A 21,394-nucleotide genomic window follows, 5' to 3' on the forward strand; every position below is an offset into this window, starting at 1 on the left:
AACTAGTTAACATTGTATTTTCTATAACATTTACATTTTTAATTAATTAGTTATTTTTTATTACTAATATTAGTTATAATTTTCACACATTGTCTTTTAATTTTGTATAAATAATATCCTACTCGGCCAATGCATCTAGTACATTGTCAATGGAGCCAAGTTAGAGCAGAAGAAGAATCACCTAATTGCTGCAAGGTGATAAGTTATGCGGCGTCCCAGTTATTTTCGACCCGCATTGGTGAGAACTGGGAACTAGCATATATGATTTGAAATGAAATCTGAACCAAGCAACATGCTTTTTGCAATATAGTTGCCATCTTGGAAGTAATAAAAACTATGTGAACCCGCTAAAGGAATTAAACTATTAAGTTCCAAATTCAAATTGAGCCCCTTTTGAAGAATCAAAATCCTTTTAATTTCTTGAGGAATATTATATCACTGGGTATGGTATTCTGTCAATCAATCAGAAGGGTATAGAATTTCTATTTTCTACACCCACAGCACCCTTTAATATTCAAAAATCAATGAAAGAATGAGAATGTCTCAGTGTTATTTGGTTTTCATGCAATTGACGAGAACCTCTACAAATCTCTTGTACATCTGCCGCTTTAAGTACATTCTTTCTACCTTCTTTTGTCCTTCTGTTCCCATTTGCTCCCTTGCCAATGGGTTTTTAAGGAAAAAACGAAGATTTTGAGCGAGGACATGAGGTCCTGGACGCCCCAGAGGATGAAGAAGACCTGTTACATTGTGATCAACAATCTCTCTTGTCCCACCAGCATCTGTTCCAAGCACCTGTTCCACAAAATGAAATGAAAATATTATCAGGATCTGTTTGTTGCACTCATAAACCTATGCAGCCTGGTACAGCTTTTCTTTGAACTCCATGTTCCCAAGATCCAATCCATGATTTTGATTTCGTCTAACATAATTTCTATCTTATATGTCAAAGCATCTAATGCATCTTAATGTTCATTATTTCCATGATTGAATCATAATTCACCATTAATTAGAGCTTGCTATAATCACTGGGAAATCAAGACAACAGTGAAATCAAACCAAAAGATAGAGCAGTTAAAATTATCCATAAAGGCAATGCAGTCTCAATTACGTAGACAGGACTTGCCAAAGGAAATTTTCTGTGTCATTGTTGAGTTTGTGCAAATGCAAATGCACAAACTCAAACACAATGCTAGCACACACACACACACACACACACACACACACAAAATAAAAAATAAAAAATAAAACAAAACTTGCAAAATCAGAGGACATCAATAACTTAAGAAAGACAATGTCTAACTTCTTAAGTTATCAATAAACATGCAGCATGGCAAGAGATGGGCTTTAAGCAAACATTGGAAATAGCCTCAAAGCAAGAGATGCTGCATTCGATTATGAGCATGTTACGTTTTCAAAGTAAGATAGCTCATGAGAGAATTCACACCTGGTTTTTTCATAGTTTCTCTATTCTTCCTCTTTTAAAAAGCTATTTTTTCTGCTTTAGCTAACTACTTTTACAATACACCCTACATCTCATTCTTCATTTTACAATACGTTTTATTAAATATTCTAATATATACTTCTTTTTTTTCTTCCTACGCTCAATCTTTAAATAAGCCCAGCGCCATCTCTCTGCAAGCAAAACAAATCCCAAATGGAGACCCATATAATACCCCAAATAGACTCAAACTACCATCACTCCACTACCACCTCAAATTGAAGCCACACCACACCAAACCCAAAATGCACTGCTGCTGAAACCCAAAATCAAGTAACACAAGCAGAGCAGATTAGAACAAATTTTTTGGATTGACAACAAAGCTGGATCCGACCAAATCCTAAATCTCTGCTTGATGACCAATAGAGCTTCAATTCGAGGATTTCTCTAGGACATTCAAAGCGTTCGTGAGAACCACCTTGCAAACGCTGCCATGACAATGGGGAATTCATTCTCCATCTTCTGGCTCCATTGGAGGGTTCTCTGGCAGTGGATTTGGTCAGAGATCTTATTTCACGAGAGAGAGTTTCTGAGTAGAGATTAATTTGAGTCATTGTGGGTCCCACTCCCACAAACCAATGAACCTGCACAAATCGCAGTGGTTCTCGCTCAACCGAACACGCCGTTGTCGCCATGACAATGGGAAACTAAACCGCAACGCAGAGAGAGGCTAGAGAGAATGTTTTTCTAAGAAGTGAGGAGAGAAAGTTTGAATAAAAAAGAGAAAATGGCATACAAATGCTACAATGCTCCTCTAAATTTGAAGGATGTTGTAGCATTTTGCAAAAATTTGAATAGTGATAGAGAACTGGATGTAGGGGCAATTTTGCAATATTTTGTTTATAGTATTCTCTATTTTGGCTTTTAATGGGTTTTAGAGGAGCAAATGTGCATGATTTGAGAAGAAAATTCTATTCGTGTATACAAATGCTACAGTGCTCTAAATTTGAAAGATACTGTAACATTTTGTAAAAAATTGAACAGTGATAGAGAACCGGATGTAGATGTGATTTTGCAATATTTTGTTAATAGTAATCTCTATTTTGGTTTTTAATGGGTTTTAGAGGAGCAGATGTGATTGATTTGAGAGGAAAATTCTATTCGAGTATGCACTAGTGAATACTGAATATGAGTACTTAAGCTTACATCACCTGGTAGATGCAAAGAGTAGTTGATATAACATTATTGGGCCCAAACCCAAACCATAAGATTAAGCGTTTTGATTATTGGTATTTCCATGACAAGTGGTATCAAAGCTAACAATGAATTTGCCACAAAGTGGGTGATGGAAGGTCCATTTCGTAGTAAAAGCGGGCATGAGTGTGTATTTAATGGAGAAGCCCGCAAAGTCCCACAACTAATCATGGAAATGGGCTATAGTCCAAAATTGCCTCAAATTCCTATTTTGAGTTAGTTACCTATTTAAATATTCTTAGTATGAAAGAAGATATGTTTCTTGTCAAAGAAGTAATTTGATATTTCTTGTAGTCCAAGGAATAGGAGTTGGAGCCCTATATATTGGCATTACTATTAAGGGTGTGGTGGATTTAGCCCAAGTAACACCCTACCCCCCCACCCCCCCTAACCCAACCCCCCACATGGGAAGAGGAAAAGGCTCTTAAAAAAATTGGCATTACTATTAAGGGTGTGGTGGATTTAGCCCAAGTAACACCCTACCCCCCCACCCCCCCTAACCCAACCCCCCACATGGGAAGAGGAAAAGGCTCTTAAAAAGAATTGAGTTTCCTAATAAGTAGTTTGATAATTCTTTTGGGGTTAAAAAATACTTGTGTGTGAGTTGAGAATTTGTTTATTTTAGTATGAGATCACTACTATGTATTGAGGTGTCTTGTTCAAGATTTAGTATCGAAAGCTTCTTTTGTATGCATTGTGATTTGGGTTAGTTTATGTTTATGAAAAGTTTTGAGTGTGCATGCATTTGTGAGATTTGTGGGTGTTGTTTGTGAGTCTGTGAGCATGGTTTGGTTAAACATGTTCTTAATCCATATCACTAATAATGGTTCTTAGTAAGAATTGTCCATAGATGTAGGCATAGAGTTGTCCAAATTACATTAAACTTTGTGTCTTGTGTGGATGCTTTTAATGTCTTGTTTATTGTGAATGTGCTTCCACTAGCTTCAAATTCCAACACCTATAGGCAAGACAGCTTGATGGTAAAATCCCGGTGACTCTTATAAGCATTGGATAAAATTAGGCTCCTATTCTTGGCACATGACACTTGATAGATGTTAAAGGCTTCTAATTAGGGGGGACTATAGCTAATGTGGTGGAACAGACACACGGAAGGAAAGGAGAGATTGTTCGTGTTGGAATATCCATGTGTAAGTGTAAGTATTAATTTCTACATCACATGGTAGTAACAATAGTCAGTTGCAAATATAACATTGTTAGATCCAAACCCATAGATGAAGCTTTTGGGTTATGGTAGTGTCATGATGCATTACATGAAGCCCTCACCTGGGGACTGCTCAAGGTGTTATCACCCCTAACGAATTTAAAAAAAAAAAAAAAAATTAACTAATTTAATAGTTTGATTGATGTAGTAAAAGGCGTGCTTCACCTATCATTACAAAAGTGCATGTTCAGGACTAAAAAAATAACTTCAACTCTTATGAAAAATAATGCCTAATCTTAATGCAGTTTGGGCTCTGTGATCAGAGGTATCAAGCCACCAGCATAAGAAGTATGGAGGCCAGGATCACACTACAACATTAAACGGCGTGCTTTAACATATTTAAGTTCTTTAAGCAAAGATAAACTAGCAGGACAAGGTGAAAAAATCATATGCAACGCCAATAAACAAGAAAGAAAATCTAGTTGGTTGTCATACCGGAAGTCCAAAGGCCATTGCTTCAATTGTCACTCTCCCAAATGTTTCTCCCTGTCCCTGTACACAATTTTACAAATTTTACATTGTGAAGTTTGTTTAATGTACAATAATGAAAATGATAAGAAGCATAAATTAAGAAAGTTATTTTGAGTTTGTTGAGAATTAAACTTCATATAAAAAGCAAGAAGTAATATATTATATATTTTCAAAGATCAATACCACGTAAAATTCCTCAGGACGTACATTGTAAGTGTAACACACTAACAATTAACAAACACCTAACTAGAGACACCTTCATAACACTTTTTGGTATTGAATGGAGCTGAATGCAAGGATTCTTTGTAGGTAGGGGATATATCCCCAACTTGAAAATTTTTAAAGTACACAGCAAAATTAATCAAAACATAAGAAGAAGCACAAAACCAAAGCCATCCATAAATACATACAGAACCATGAGCATTTTTTTATCAACTTGAATCACTAAAAGACCATGTAAATAGTTCACCTGGGAGTTTATGACATAAACATCTGCAGCAGAATAGAGTGAGGCTACACGTGTAGTTGCTGGAGTCCACAACACTGACTTTGACACATTTGAATGCAGGGATAAAAATTTTAGAAGTCCTTTGACATAAGGCACCTTGTTGCTCTTAGATCCCACAGAACCAACAAGAATTTTAAGCGACTGTTCTGCTTTTTCCCCGTTATCAGACAACATTGTTCTTCCTTGATTGACATAAAAGTTCACAGCATCTGTGTCATTAACAGATGTAAGGAGACTATGTAACCGCAAGGTTTTCCTATTGGGTATTTTCAACTTGACAAAAGAGCCACTCAAAGTAGGTGATTTGTTGGTTTTGGCATTTTCAACTTGTAACAGAGCTCTTAAATGGTGTTTTCTAGCCAAGGTAGATTGGTCTTGGCCAATATCCGTTGGATTTTTTATCTCAGGATCATCATCCAAAGGTTCTTGTTCAACCATCAAGCGTGCTGACTCAAGAAGTAAGAGCTGGCCTTTTCCAGGGTTTATACTACTCAGGGACATTACAAGCATATCATTATCTGTTAATCCCATCTCCTTTCTAACTGAATCCCGCAACAGCTGCCTTTTCTGTTGCATTTTTTCAGTAGTGAAAGATGGTGTATTAAGTGAACTAGATATGCCAGCTACAAATGCTAGTTCATCGTTAACAGAAAGCGGAACAACTGCAGGCTGCGATCTCAGCTTAATGTTTTCTTCTTCACACCAGTTTAGCCATTGTCTAGACTGTGATTCAGATAGAAAAATCAGCATTTTCACTCGGTTAAGGACAACCTTTGCCCTATCAAAGTACTCTCGCCGGTTTTCCATTATCCACCAACCAACTTGACTGCCACCAGCTGGAAAATGAGCAATATATTGGTCTGAAACAAAAACAATTAAATAAATATAAATTGTGAAGTTTTTTGTTATTTAAGGTAATACTACAGCATACATTCAAAAGAAGTCAATACTTCTTCAAACAACTCATTCACAGTGAAGACTAAACAAATTAATATTAGTTGTTACTCAACAGCCACAGTACCAAAATGGCTGTTTTCAGTTGAAGCAGGATAAAGATAAACCACAACAAAAGCAAAGCAACTTGTAAAAATAGATGTTATTTGAGTAATCCGAGACAGGAATTTCAGGAACATTACCAAAGAGGTACGTAGAGAGTCGCTCATAACTCATATAAGTAAATATTCTCGTTTTCTTGATTTTAATTAGTGTACACATGATCAATTATGTTTGATGAGAATTATATGAAGCAACCATTATGCCTAGAAGAAGAAAACTCTACTGTTAGAGAAGCCTGTTAATACTTTATTGAAGAAATTCAACCAGATGATTGCCATTACAGCATGTGATAAAGATATCCACAGTTACTTTTGCAACAAACATTAGTTTTCTGATCCACAACTTTTAAACTCTTTTTTTTTTTTTTTTTTCATCAACAGAATTGTATGTCATAGCTGAGACATAAAGATGATATGACCTTTGATATGTGAAGAAAACTGCATGACTATAACTCTTCTTTTGTATTCTTATTTGAAATCAGAGTGTTATCATTATGTGACCAAGGTCATATTTAGATGTCATAGAATGTAGCAATGGTTTTTAACATATAACAGGTATGACAATTGTTTTTAAAGGTAAAATTGCGAAGAGTAATGCATTTTAATAGCTGAACAGTAGTTAACATACTTAAGTATAAAGCAACTTATATGCACTTCAAAGCTACAGAAGAGTATTGAAAACACAGAATACAGAAGACACTTAATGTTGGATATAACATACCATAACATGCATACAGGAAGTAAAGAAATAAAAAATTCTGGTAATAAAAAAATTATATGGACAAAGGTGTAATTGATTATTCAAATCATGCACTTTTTATTCAACTTTAAATTTTTTCATATCAGCATAAGTACTAAATGTCAAACTTATCAAATTGTATTGATAAATGCTGCCAAATAGTTCCTACCAATCCATGATGCACAGACTGCTGATCCAGCAATGACAAGGTCTGCCTTCATGGCAGTTTTGAAGCTGAGGTCAGCTCTGTCCTCAAGCACCTTGATTCCTCTCCTACCAAGTTCTGGCATCAACCCACCCCTTTTGCTAAGAACTACAGCAGAAACTGTAGCTCCACAGCTTAAAAGCTCTGTTGCCAATTCCATCATAGAAATTGGAGCCCCTGTCATTGAAAGCTCATGGAATATCAACACAAATCTCCTAGACCAAACAAGACGTGCAAAGTCTCCCTTCCTGTCACAGGTTCCAGAACGCTTCTCAGGACTCCATTCCAAAATTCTATCCTCCATCAAGCCAAATGGACCAACAAGCAACCCATAAGAAGTATTTTTGTTTGGAATTTCTGGTTCTTGTTCCTCTTTGTCTAGGTGTTCAACCCCCAATGCTGTCTTCTGCTTACCACGTGATCTACGTCGTGTTCTTTTACTTCTCTTCCTTGATTTTAGTTTTCTATTTGATGAAACAACATTCTCTTTTTTAGCCAAAACTACACCCATCCCTTTGCCCTCTTGAGCCTCACTTTCGATAGTCCCATTATTGACTGCCAATATGTCATCTTTTGCAATCAAATCCCTTCGGGGATTCATCTCAGTATCTGTGTTTCCATTACTTTCCTTATTTCCAAACCCCAAAAACTCCTCCTTGTTATGACCGTGAGCCCACCTGGACTGAACATAAAATCCCAGGTAAGCCCAAAGAGTAATCAATAGCAACCAATACACCAACCGGTTGCTTCTAAACCACTGCATTCCACCTCCAACACTTCTACCTTCTCTTCGTGGAGTTCGGCTCGAGTTCAGTCTTCGAAATGTAGGAGAATTCCGAGGAGTTGACTTTCCCGACAGCGTGGGCTTAAAAGTGCCACCTGACTTAAATGATGACTGTCTCAAATCCCCTCTGGGGCTGCTTTCCTCCATTGGTTTCATCAACTATATTACATCACCAAAAATATTGCTTCGCAAGAAAACAGAAGTTTCATTTCCCTGTTCAAAATCGTGATAATAATGGTGTTAAAAAAAAAAGAGTTGGTTTATCGTTTTTACTTCTCTATATAAGCCAAATTGCATTGCTGGATTATGTTTCTTTCTTTCTTTCATTCTTAAGATTGAATAATTCAAACATAAAAACGTGAAACTTTTCAGTTCTATAATTTTCTTGCATTTTCTCAGCCACCAAACAGAGCCTAAAATCACCAAGAGTAGCATTAAATGTGAAACAAAACAAAATGCCTTATCATCTCAAGCTATGCATAAGTGGACCATTGTAATGTAACTGTCCACTTGGCACTCAGAAAACGAAAGAAAACAAAGACTCCATTAATTTTAGTGCACTTTGGTCCTGAATTATTAATCATGATAATTAATTATTATCATAACAGTAATAACAATAATCACAAAAATAGAAGTTTCAGGCTTCCTTTCACTTCCTACATTTTCTCAGCCACCAAACAGAGCCCAAAGACACAGGAAAAAAATAATAATACTTACCGTCAGTTAATCAATACACGTAACGGAAATTCTTTTCATATAACTAAAAGAATCAATTTCTTTCTATTTTCTCTCCACTTTCTCCGCAACCAAACAAGGTACACAAATACACACCGATTCTCGAGCACTCTTAACTATTTACAGACATAGTAGCCGCAATCCAAGAATTGAATCTTTACACTATGAATTGAATGCGAAGCTTGAAATCAACGATTTTGATTTTCTTTGAAAAAGTTAGAATTCTTCGTATTCTGAGTTAGGAAATGCGGGTGTTGAAGCTGAGAGAGCTTTACAAAAGAAAGAAAAGTAAAAAAATAAAAATAAAAAAAAATAAAAAAGGAAAAGCTTGCTTACATGGATCGGTTTCACACTGCGAAGCTTGTAGTTCAAGATCTGAGCCAAAAGTTCTCGAAGCTGCTAGAATGTGCTGCTTTGAGCTTATTATAGCACACATAGAGAGAGAGAGAGAGAGAGAGAGAGAAAGTTAGTTGGGAATTGCTCTGAGTTTTGTTGTATTGTAATAGAGCAAGATTTTTAGAGAGAGAAAGTTTTAGAGAGAGAGAGTTAGAATGTTGAAGAGAGAGCAACTGTGATAGTTGCAGAGTTACAGAGAGAGAGAGAGAGAGAGAGTCTGAAGATTTCAACGAGAATTAGAAATGATCGCACGTGCGAGTTGACTCGTGTGTGCGGGTTTTAGAGCTGGAGAAGGAATAATAAATAGTATACAAACGCTAAACTATCAAATTATATGAGTCCTTTGCTTTCAGTTTGATCAGAAATTAGGTTCGTTTGATTTTTATAGAGAATATTGATTGAGATTGGAGATCAAAATTAAGGACTGATGATCAAGAGGAATTGTTCCTTAATTTTGGGATTATTTGTATTTTTGTAATATATATGCCCAAACTTCAAAACTGCCTCAATGTCATCTCTTAATTATTGAATAAGAGAACATTATTCAATTTTGAAGGATAAAAAAATATTATAATTATAATATATAATTTTTTTATAGAATTTAATTATTATAACAAGTGGAGGTGGGGGATAGAACCATGTTTTTTTTCATAGAGAAGACCTCTCAAAATAACTAAACTCTAAGGCTTTTGATCTCTTGAATATATGATAAATATTTCATAAAATTATAATTGTGTGGATTTTATATTCCGATGAAAGTCACACAGACTTATAAAATAGTGTTACATATTTTCTATCACATAGGACATCATGCTATTAATTAATAAGAGTATTCTACCAAAAAAATTAATTTAATAAGAGTTGTTTAAGAGAAATAAGATTCCAATTCTCATATTTCTTACTTGTTACGACATTTGAATTATTAAAAAAAAAATCAAGCCACTCAACTAAGAGTTGTGTTTTGGCAACCAAAAAAAAAAAAAAACAACAACTAAGAGTTGTTTTGTTTTGCATGATAAACCCATCGCTCATGGTGGTAATTACTAATTATGTTAGTTTCTTTTCCTTCTAATTTTTGATAATTTAATAATTAAGGAAAAAAAGATTTAATCTTTAAACTTTTTTTATTAAAAATATTAAGAGTACTAATTGAGTTACAAGTCTCTTGTTTTAATACTTTTAGCTTTTGATAAGGCTAGGTTAGTTCAATAAGGCAAAGTATTTTGTACTCAATGCATTTAAGTTTAATGTGTGTCTTATATATATATATATATATATATATATTTATTAAGAGTAAGCTCCACCTGTACACTGATTTAGTCTAAAGCTTTTAGAGTTCTATAATGTCAACTCAACCACCACCACTAGGACCATCACAATTTGGTAAGTTTTATTAGCCATATATTTTGGATCAAGGATGTGGTGGGGGTGGGGCCCACATTATGGATCAACAATTTTTAAAGGAGTGGATGGAGTTAGGGCCGGCCCAAGCGTTTTGGAGCCTAAGGCGAAATTTTTAAATGGGTCATTTATGTTATCACTTAAATAATATTTAACTAACATTTTATATAATAATTTTTTTAAATCCATTCTTTTTACTATTTAATATGATTTTTTTTATAGAAAATACTAAAATTATAAAAAAATTTACTACAAACTGGTGTTGTAATGAATCTGATTAATGGCATGGGGCTTACAAAATACTAGAAATATTATAAAATTTACAACATAAGAATTATAAAGATATATCACCAATCATAAATATTCATTCAAAAATGCATTCAATAGTTTGTTAAAATCTACCTATCATATTTATTGTCACATCAAATTATAAAAGTTATAAAGACTACTACGCACATTTGATGCAGTGATCATTCCACAAGTATAAGTTCTTGTAGGGTGTAGGAGGCAATGGCCAAGATTTAAATCTCTAGAAGAGAGTTTTACACACATATACACTTAAATTATATTAGAATATTATTTTTATCTTGTATAAAAATAATTAAATAAATAAAAGTTATGTAGTAAAATTTATAGTATTTTTAACATTTTCCTATTTGAATTACTTGTAATTAGTAACACATCTATTTGTAAGACCTATTTATTTAAAATTTTCTTATTTCTATCTCTAGCATTACTTAATTCTTTGAGCCTTCTTAATAGTGAAAAAGAAAATGTAAACTAAAATATTTTAATATCTCTCAAAAATATTTATATATAAAAAATAAATAAAAAAATCTGCCCCCAAATTTGGGGCCTTCTCTAGTAAGGGGCCCTAGGCAATGGCCTAATTGGCCTAGGCCTAGGGCCGGCCTTGGATGGAGTCTATGTCTCTTTTGTTCTGTTCATTGGATTATATGTGTAGTCGTGCATGAAGCAGAAGAATCATGCGTAATTCTTAAGTACTCCTAGAATAAGGAGAATAGTGCTCCCTCTTCTTACATTCATGGTGAGGTCTGCTCATTAAATTCATGGTGGAGTCCACCATGAATGTGAGAGGAGGGAGCACAATTTTACTATACTCCGGGACTACCTAAGAATTTTCCAAGGATTCATGCATATTGATTCCAGCTAGTACCTACCAAAAAAAACACAGAAAGCAATACCATAAACTTCCTCTAATCTAGCATTATGAAACGGAATCATGTTTCATTTTAGAAATATTTAGCTTGCTTTTCCCAGGCCATGCGAGTCTTGGAAATGGCATTTTCCCTATAATAATAAAACAAAGTAGCTGTAAAGAAAGCTACTGTTTATTGAAGTTGGTTCTATATGGCACTTCCAAAAGCATACACACTTCGTATTACTACTCCTCATCCTTTTTGATAAATGTATTACTACTCCTCATTCAGAAATGCTTGACATTCAACCATTAATATAGCTTGTTAGATATGGTGGTTGAGAGTTGAGACTTGAGAGAGAGAGAGAGAGATGGCTCTTTACTGCCTAAATATTTTGCAAAAATTCTTATTTTCCATATGTCAAAAAGAATTCTTATTTTCCAAACAGAGTGTGTTTTAGTTAATCAAAACTTTACAAACTTAAATAAAATTAATAATGGAGCCCAACTTTCTTGAACTACTTTCCAAATTTGAGAAGAAACTTCCAAGTTCCATTACCGAATCAGACGAATTTCTTCAATTACAAATCCGCATCAGTCAAATTTAGGGTCCATTCATTATTCAAAGTTGTTGGCCGGTATTGAAGCATAATTTGTAGTGAATTAAAACTTATTCTCACCGCCAATACCCACTAAACATCTGCTACCGTGAACTCTATCTAAGATAGACCTTATCTTGATGACATCTCAATCAGGCAAACTAGTTAGCATCAGCCAACTATATATTGCTGCTACTGCAAACTAGTTAAAGTTACATGCACAATATGGAAAAGTTTACTTAGTTTTTTGTTGAAAATATTTTACTGGAAGTGTGCTAAAGTATCTTAAACCTTTAAAAAAGTGAGAATTTAAATAGTTGTACATAAAAGTTAAAGCTAAAAGGTAATTCGAACTCTCCTGTAGAATCGCGTTGTGGAACTTCTAGCATGAGAAACATAAAAAATAAAATAACTGAAAAATAATAATAATAATAAGATTTGAGTCAAAACTCAAAAGTTTAATACAAAATTAAACATATTTTGAATTTCTTTTTAAACTTCTTTTTTTATGAAAAAAAAAAATTAGAAGGATTTTACTACCAAAGCACAAACTACAAGCACGCAACAAAATTGCCATAAACAAACTATGCAAACCAACTAAGCTTGCATAGATTGATTTTTTTTTTTTAATAAACTAAGCTGCGTAGATAGTTAGATACACTACCGTGAGAAACCATGACCTTGGAATCACCAGGATGAACTGATTAGGTCCTGTAATTGTTTCTAGAAGAATGGTCGTTCAACTGAAAATATTTATCCTTCAAGATTGAATTATTTGAATACTTTAAATATTGAGCCACCACTTATTTTTATTAAGTAGGAAAAATAAGAAAATTATAAACACGGTTACTAATGCATAATCCAAGACCAAAAAGAGAATCATGTTGTCATCAGAAATTTTAAAAAGCCAGCCTTGTTTACTTATGAGTGCTGCTAGTGCTAGTGCTAGTGCTAGAGAGAATATAATAAATGGACTTCTTGTATGTTGAAAATATACAAGCTAACAAGGGGAAAGTCAAGAGAAAATATTACTAAAGCTAACTAATTGAAACTAATTGATTCTAATTAATTAGAAAAGCACATGTAGAAAAAATTTTGGAAGTGAATCGAGTACGGTGAGTCTGAGACTATTGTCCAAGCCATCCTTCTTTTGTTCATTGTACTGCTGCATATAAATTTAACTCTCGCTGTTTTTGCTGGCAGTAATATTGGGAATGAGACAGATCACAGGCTCTGTTAGCATTCAAGAAGCAGAAAAGTCATGATCCTAAAAACGTTTTTAGCTCTTGGAACGATTCCCTCCATTTCTGCGAATGGGAAGGTGTTACATGCAGCCACAAGCATAAAAGAGTCACTATATTAGATCTTCAGTCCAGAGGTTTGGTGGGTTCCTTGTCTCCGTTCATAGGAAACCTTAGTTTCATTAGAGAAATTGCGCTCTTCAACAACACCATTGGTGGCATGAAGTTGGTCGTCTATTCAGGTTGGAAGCATTGTTCTTGTATAACGATTCCTTCAATGGGGAAATTCCCACAAACCTTTCACACTGCTCCAACCTAAAGTTCTTAAGTGTTATCTGTCAGGTTCAATCCCAGTGGAGCTTTCATCTTTGTCAAAGCTGGAGTTGCTTTCTGTTCACATGAACAATCTTAATGGAGGAATCCCACCTTTCATTGGGAACCTTAGCTCTCTACAACGTATATCTGTCACCTATAATGTCTTGGGAGGACATATTCCAGATTCCATGGGTCAATTAAGAAGCTTAACATTTCTTGGACTAGGTGACAATAAATTCTCCAGCCCGGACCTAACTCGCTAGCATCGGGTGGAAGGCAGAGGGACCCGAAACAGACCAACGGAGTCAATCAGTCAAGTCAATTTTGGGTTCGGATGGTGTTCAGGTTAGTTCAGTCGGTGGAGAGAGTCACCGAAGCCTTCAAATGTCATTGGAATCTGCATTTGACCCACCAGAATTTGCAAAAACTGACTAGATTTGCATCGAAAATCATCGAAATCTACACCAAAATCACCAAAATCTACTGGGATTTGGCTGAATCTGGCTAAATCGCACCAAATAAGGTCGAGATCTCTCCGGATCTCCTCGAATCTAAGCTTGATCTTGCCAGAGTTGGCCGGATTTGTATATAACATCGTTCGAGTCTGGTGGCTCGGGTTTTGGAGAAGAAAACCCGCCACTCGACCCGTCGACGTCGGGTCCTAAGTGTGGAAACCCGTCACCTACCGACAGGAGTGTCGGTTTGAGCTGAAATCGGGTGGGAATAGGGCAGTTTGGTTGGTCCAACAGGTGTGGGTTGGGTCTGGACACCCTATTTGAAACAATGGCGAACATGTAAGAGCAAAGAGTGAAAGTTACCATGGAAATACATAGTTCAATAAACCTTACAAATTTGCAATCAAATCCAAATTTTCTATGTACTTCAAAAAGAAAACCCCATTCTACTTTATCATATGTTTTTTGCATATCTAAATTGATGCCTATCAACCCCCTTTTTTTTTTCCTTTGGAAAGTATGCACTACTTCCTATACCACAATTGAGTTTTCAATAATCCATCTTCTTGGGACAAAGGCGGCTTGGAAAGGCGAGATCAATTTATCAAGAACACTTTTCAATCTATTGGCCAAAATTTTAGCAATAACTTTATAAACAAAGTTACACAAGCTAATTGGCTGAAATTGGTTAAAGTTATTAGCTCCAGTAGTTTAAGGAATGAGAACAATAAAAGCATGATTCAATTCTTTAAGCATGTGTCCATGTATGAAAAAGGCTTTCCACGAATTCATATCCCAAACTATTGCTTTAATTTCCTCTTCTGTGGGTACTCTGCTTAAATCCTCGTTCTCCTCCATACATATACACAGTTGAATGATATTTTTTAGCTCTTGCGACCAAACCGAGTTGGTGGATGCCAAAACTACATTAAAATTATTGATGAAATACAAATATCTCTCTATTTGCTCACTAACCATTCATCCAACTCTAGTTGCAAAATAAAGCATAAATCTCGAATAAGTCCAAACCTGAATGATAAAAAAATCATATATAATTACTTCTTTACTCTTAGTGAAATCTGAATCAAAGATAGCTAGAAATTCTATCTTTTAGTCATCATTGCTGACCATTTTTCTACTTTCTGGTCACTTGCACGCTGGTCTTGGATTTATTTACTCTCCCACTGTCTCTCACTTTTCTGAACCAAAACCAGTGTCAACGATGTCAGCAAGTGGGTTGAATAAAATGCCACTTCTTGGCTAGAATAGACGCCAATTTTATCTGTTTTAGACTTTTAGTATGTGCTCACGAATACGACGTGATAGGCGGCTATTTTGGTTCATAAAAAAACAGGTGTAGAAGTCTGTAGAATAGACGCCTATTTTGTCATCCTCAACACCCTGGTGTATCAACATGTCCACTGCCTAGACACAACTCAAAACCAGCACATTGGAAATGAAAAAGTAAGGAAGGGGGATCTTCATTTGCAGCAATGAGTCTGAGACTATTGTACTCGATTCACTTCCAAGCCATCCTTCTCTTGTTCATTGTACTGCTGCATATAAATTCAACTCCTGCTGTTTTTGCTGGTAGTATTGGGAATGAGACAGATCGACAGGCACTGTTAGCCTTCAAGACGCAGATAAGTCATGATCCTGAAAACGTTTTTAGCTCTTGGAATGATTCCCTCCACTTCTGCGAATGGGAAGGTGTTACATGCGGCCACAAGCATAGAAGAGTCACTATATTAGATCTTCAGTCCAGAGGTTTGGTGGGTTCCTTGTCTCCATTCATAGGAAACCTTAGTTTCATTAGAGAAATCGTGCTCTTCAACAACAACATTGGTGGCAAAATACCTGATGAAGTTGGTTGTCTATTCAGGTTGGAAGCATTGTCCTTGAATAACAACTCCTTCAATGGGAATATTCCCGCAAACCTTTCTCACTGCTCCAAACTAAAGTTCCTTACTGTAGGGAACAAATAATCTGTCAGGTTCAATCCCAGTGGAGCTTACATCTTTATCAAAGCTGGAGTTGCTTTCCGTTCACATGAACAATCTTAACGGAGAAATCCCACCTTCCATCGGGAACCTTAGCTCTCTACAGCGTATATCTGCCCCCTATAATGTCCTGGGAGGACATATTCCAGATTCCATGGGTCAATTAAGAAGCTTAACGTTTCTTGGACTAGGTGACAATAAATTCTCCGGTATGATTCCTCCATCTTTATACAATCTTTCATCTATTGTGATACTTGCATTAGCCAACAATGATCTTGGAGGAAGTCTTCCTACAGACTTATTCCTCACCCTTCCTCATCTCCAATGGTTTCAGATTTATGGAAACCTATTCACCGGATCTATTCCAGTCTCATTATCTAATGCTTCAGAGTTGAAAGTCTTTTCAGCTGAATTGAACAATTTTACAGGAAAGGTGTCTGTCAATTTTGGAGGATTACAACGGTTTTTGAAACTTAATATTTATGGAAATAACTTAGGAAGTGGAGATGCTGATGAAATGGATTTCTTTCAATCTCTAGTCAATTGTAGCAGTTTTCAGTATATGGGTCTTGCAGCGAATCAATTCGAAGGTGCATTACCTAAAGTTTTAGGCAATTTTTCAACACAGCTTAAATTTTTCTCAATTAGCCAAAATCTTATTTTCGGAGAAATTCCTTCAGGAATTTGTAATCTGGTCAACTTGACCAACTTATATATGGCTGATAACAAATTAACAGGTACAATTCCTAGTGATATTGGTAATCTTCAAAAAGTGCGGCGATTGTATCTAGGTAGGAATAGACTTTCAGGAAGGTTACCGATTACTCTTGGAAACCTATCATTGCTAAATTATTTGAGCATAGATAATAACAAATTGCAAGGAACTATCCCATCAAGTATAGGAAATTGCCAAAATTTGTTGTTGTTAAATCTATCAGAAAATAATCTCACTGGTACCATTCCAAAGCAACTATTTGCAATTTCCATGCTATCTATTTCACTTAATTTAGCTCAAAACTCTTTTGTTGGATCAGTACCATCAGAGGTCGGTAATCTTGTTCATTTAGGGGAATTAGTGTTATCTGATAATAAGCTTTCTGGTGAAATTCCAAGCAACTTAGGCCATTGCACTAGCCTTCAGTACCTTTACATGGATGGCAATTTCTTTCAAGGAGTAATCCCAACACCCTTGAGTTCTTTGAGAGGTGTTGAAGACATAGATCTTTCTAGGAACAATCTTTCAGGTCAAATTCCAAATTTCTTAGAGAATCTGTCCCTGAAGAATTTGAATTTATCCTTCAATGATTTTCAGGGTGAGGTTTCAACAAAAGGAATTTTCAAAAATGCTAGTGCAGTATCATTTGTTGGCAATAGTAGGCTTTGTGGGGGCATATTAGGATTAAATTTGCCCAGGTGCTTAACAAACAAGAAAAGGAAGTGGTCTCTTGCACTCACAATGGTGATCTCAGTGGCATGTGTGATTGTTGGAGTTGCCATGATGTCATATTTCTTATTTTATTGGAACAAAAAGAGAGAAAAAGATAACTCTTCAAATTCTTCCTTGAGACAATCACTTTTGAAAGTAAGTTACCAAAAGCTTCTTAAAGCAACTGATGGGTTCTCTTGGGCAAATTTGATTGGTGTGGGTAGTTTTGGCTCAGTGTATAAAGGAACTCTTGGTGAGGATAGATCAATTGTTGCAGTCAAGGTACTTAATCTTCAACGCCAAGGGGCTTCTGAGAGCTTCATCTCTGAGTGTGAAGCCTTGAAAAATATTCGTCACCGGAATCTTGTGAAGATCATAACTTCTTGCTCAAGTATGGATTTTCATGGCAATGATTTTAAAGCTCTAGTTTATGAGTTCATGCACAATGGAAGTTTAGAAAATTGGTTACATATGGATTTTGAAACGGAAACTGGGCAAACGGAGAGAAATCTGAACCTTCTTCAAAGAACAAACATCTCCGTTGATATTGGATGTGCACTAGATTACCTACATCACCATTGCCCAATGACAGTTGTTCATTGTGATTTAAAGCCAAGCAACATTCTTTTTTATTGTGATATGATTGCTCATGTTGGAGACTTTGGGCTTGCGAAATTTCTTTTAGAACTCATGAGTCCAAAACAAAGCAGCTCTATTGGAATAAGAGGAACAATTGGTTACACTGCTCCAGGTAACAACAATTTACTATACTTATTAATTGTAAACATATGTTTTCCCACATTTACCATAATTACTTTTTGAGCTCCCTAATTGTAATGTGATTTTTATTATCTATATCAAATATTTTGAATGGCAGAATATGGTCTAGGAAGTGTAGTGTCAACTAAAGGGGATGTGTACAGCTATGGAATCATTTTGTTGGAGATGATAACAGGAAAGAGACCCACAGATAGTATGTTTAGTGAAGGCCTTAACCTTCACAAATATGCTAGCATGGCCTTGCCTAATTGTGTAATGGAGATTATGGACCCAAAACTTTTAAACAATGATGATGAAGTGACTGGCAATAACAAATGTAGCACTACAAACAGAACGGAAGAGTGTTTGATATCTATGGTCAAAGTTGGAGTGGCATGCTCTATGATGTTGCCACAAGAACGATGGGACATTAGCAAGGTTATCTCTGAGTTGCATTTGGTCAGGAACATTCTGCTTAGTACTAGGATATAGTGCAACGTTCTTGGCTATATGGAAGGTTAGAAGAATCAAATATTTCACCCTCTTTACATTGGTATTAAGTTTTTACATATCATGATTTTTCCCCCTTGCGGTGTTTTCTATTTACTTATTGCAGAAACAAAACAGCAATGGACGGAAAAACTTGCTCAAGTATGCTCGTGGTTTATTGAAGAGTATTCTATAGGGTTCCTATATTTGATCCTATCTCTATATTTTAGGTGAGTTTAAATGACTCGAAATAATCTCATTACTATATAATTTCATTTGTAATTAATCGTGATATTTACAGTCAATATTAAGATATATATAATATATATATATATATCATTTATATCTTCACTTGATTATCTATTTTTCTTCAAAGCTCAAGCTCAAATAATAGCATTTTGATTTTACTGTATTAATAAAATTCACATAGCCGTGCTTTGATTACCAAATTTTCAATAACAAAAGTAATCACATAACCATGCTTGACAAGATAGGACAAACAAGTTCACGCATATGTAATTTCAAAGATACGTTTCCTAATCAACTTAGTCATGGTTTTTCTTCTCAAAAAACTTAGTCATGGTTTTAATAACTTTAATTCTATGCTGGGATTCGGCCTCTGATTGTTAAGACAAGATTTACAAAATTATAGAAAAGACGGTTTATTATACAAGATTTTCATGGGAAGCTGCACCACAAGGTTTACATGGCAGGAGCTAGCCAAAGAAGATACATGTGTTGTGTCCAACAAAGAATTGGAGTACATTTGCATCACTTGCAAAAAATCCCTATAAACTACAATAAAATGCGGTTGATTGACAATTACATTCTGCTTTTGTTTTTAACCATTCTCTTCCTGCGAGGCTTCCACATCATACCAATTAATAGCCTCTAGGAAAAATATCCCCCTGTTAAAGAAGTTCATTTCCTTCCTTCTCATTCATTTAAGCTTTAAGAGATATATGTATAAAAGACCCTTCTTTGAGAACAAAAAAGGGCTTTGTATAGAAGCATCGGTGAAGAAGAAAGAGAAGAAGCAGCGGAGGAAGAAAGAAAGAGAAAAGAGAAGAGAAAGAAAAAAAGAAAGAAAGAGAGAAAAGAGGAAAGGAAAAAGAGCCGTTGGGTGTTGTGGCTGGCTATGATGTTTAAAAAACTAGTGCAGGGGCTTAGCTGGGCTGGGCTTTGTTTTTTTGAATTTTGAATAAAGGGGTCCTAAATAAAAAATAAAAACTAATGGGCCGGATAGCATAACCCAGCCCAACCTTCTCCTTTTCTGCTGTTTGGTTATGGGTTTGTATAGCAGGTGATGTGAAAATAAGAACTAAGTTTAGACATGCTTTACATAGTATAATTGTTATTCCTATTGCTTACACTTGTTTATACATTTTATCATCTCGTTTCTTTTATCATCGTTGGTCTCATATATAATTTAGCTTTAGGCCACCATGCCATTAAATTTACCACTTATTTGAATTGATGTAACGAATTCGGTTAATAATTCAAGTGATGATGGGTTGTTTAGACAATACCCTAAGCTATCATTAGGCGTATTTAATTTATACTATAAGTTAATAATGATGATTGGGTTGTTTAGACCCAAAAAAGACAAGTTAATTAATTTTTTGTGGTCAAGTTATTAAGTATACCAATTATGCAAGCCTTCTGGTCAAGTAGGAGAACATACTAATATTGTTTTTCTTTTTTCTTTTTCTAAACTTTAATATTAGATCTTGAGTAAGCCAATTGCCAGAATATCATATGAAACACAGTTATAATGCATACGTTTTTTGCATTTTTTCTTCTAAGCAGAGATTATTAATTTTTTATAGGATTTGTTTGTTTTATCAGTAAAAAGTTATTTTTATTTTTATTGCGGTAGGGGGCCACATGGCACTTATACAAACTAGTTAACCACTTAACTTTTGGGTTTTTAAAGACTTAGTTTTCAATTTTAGAGAACTTTTTTTTTTTTTTTTTTTAAACAACTATTAAAAAAAAAAACAATTTTCTTTAAAGTGACAAATTTTTTTTTTTTTTTTTGGAAAACATGTATCATTGAGGAATCATTCCCCCTTTTTTTTAAACGTTTTTTTGAAAAAAAAAAAAAAATTCTTGACATATTTTGAAATGCACTTTTGAAAACATTTACTAAAAAAGGCCTTTTTGAAAACACTTTGGAAAAACGTTTTTGAAAACATTTTTGTTATCACTTTTTTTTTTTTTTTTTTTCAGGTTTTGGGTTTCCCTTAAAAAAAACAGATTTTGATTTGTATTATTTTTTTGAAAATAGATTTTTTTTTAAAAAAAAACAGTTTCGGCAAAAAAACAATTAAAAAATAGATTTTCGGTTTTGAAAACAGATTTTTATTTTGAAAAACAGTTTTTGAAAACAGTTTTATATTTCTTTAAAAAAAAAACAGTTTGGGAAAACAGATATTTATTTGAAAACAGTTTTATAAAAAACAGTTTTATGTTTCTAAAAAAAAACAGTTTTTTAAAAACAGTTTTGGGAAAAAAAGATTTTTATTCTTTAAAACAGTTTTTTTTTTTTTAGAAAAGCAGTTTTTTTTTTTTAAATGAAAACAGATTTTATAAAACAGTTTTTATATTAGTTTTATAAAAACAGATTTTTTTTTTTAAGTTTTTGAAAAAACGGTTTTATTTATAAAAAAAATGTTTTGAAGAAACAGATTTTTGTTTTTAAAATAAATTTCAGGTTCCCAACACCCCCCCCCCCAAA

The 21,394-nt window shown here is 34.6% G+C and overlaps 2 protein-coding genes across 4 annotated transcripts; one reads left to right on the forward strand and one right to left on the reverse strand.

Moving 5' to 3' along the window:
- Positions 1–391: 391 nt before the first annotated feature.
- On the reverse strand, positions 392–9,068 carry LOC112017615 (uncharacterized). Of its 2 annotated transcripts, none has more exons than XM_065764039.1 (5): positions 8,751–9,068; positions 6,860–7,892; positions 4,858–5,756; positions 4,353–4,409; positions 392–795 (listed from the first exon to the last, which is right to left on the reverse strand). In XM_065764039.1, the coding sequence occupies exons 2-5, from the start codon at positions 7,833–7,835 to the stop codon at positions 550–552; spliced, it is 2,178 nt and encodes a 725-aa protein (XP_065620111.1). In that variant the 5' UTR covers positions 7,836–7,892; positions 8,751–9,068; the 3' UTR covers positions 392–549. The 2 variants fall into 2 exon arrangements, with proteins under 2 accessions (XP_065620111.1, XP_065620112.1); XM_065764040.1 differs by lacking the exon at positions 8,751–9,068 and adding an exon at positions 8,397–8,667.
- A 3,738-nt stretch (positions 9,069–12,806) lies between these two features.
- On the forward strand, positions 12,807–18,682 carry LOC112013223 (receptor kinase-like protein Xa21). Of its 2 annotated transcripts, none has more exons than XM_024045607.2 (4): positions 12,807–13,084; positions 13,173–15,752; positions 15,863–18,157; positions 18,284–18,682. In XM_024045607.2, the coding sequence occupies exons 3-4, from the start codon at positions 16,030–16,032 to the stop codon at positions 18,655–18,657; spliced, it is 2,502 nt and encodes an 833-aa protein (XP_023901375.2). In that variant the 5' UTR covers positions 12,807–13,084; positions 13,173–15,752; positions 15,863–16,029; the 3' UTR covers positions 18,658–18,682. The 2 variants fall into 2 exon arrangements, with proteins under 2 accessions (XP_023901375.2, XP_065620113.1); XM_065764041.1 differs by having other exon boundaries at positions 13,173–13,452; positions 13,553–18,157.
- Positions 18,683–21,394: the final 2,712 nt, after the last annotated feature.

This window comes from Quercus suber, unplaced genomic scaffold, assembly GCF_002906115.3.
Source record: "Quercus suber isolate HL8 unplaced genomic scaffold, Cork oak 2.0 scaffold_539, whole genome shotgun sequence".
In the NCBI taxonomy this organism is placed as follows: Eukaryota; Viridiplantae; Streptophyta; class Magnoliopsida; order Fagales; family Fagaceae; genus Quercus; species Quercus suber.

Coding starts and splice junctions, on each gene's coding strand:
- LOC112017615 (XM_065764039.1), bottom strand. CDS start 7,835: ATGAAACCAATGGAGGAAAGCAGCCCCAGAGGGGATTTGAGACAGTCA. Junction 5,757..6,859: donor AGTCTGTGCATCATGGATTG/GTAGGAACTATT, acceptor TTTTTGTTTCAG/ACCAATATATTGCTCATTTT. Junction 4,410..4,857: donor TTTATGTCATAAACTCCCAG/GTGAACTATTTA, acceptor AATTGTGTACAG/GGACAGGGAGAAACATTTGG.
- LOC112013223 (XM_024045607.2), top strand. CDS start 16,030: ATGAACAATCTTAACGGAGAAATCCCACCTTCCATCGGGAACCTTAGC. Junction 18,158..18,283: donor AATTGGTTACACTGCTCCAG/GTAACAACAATT, acceptor TTTGAATGGCAG/AATATGGTCTAGGAAGTGTA.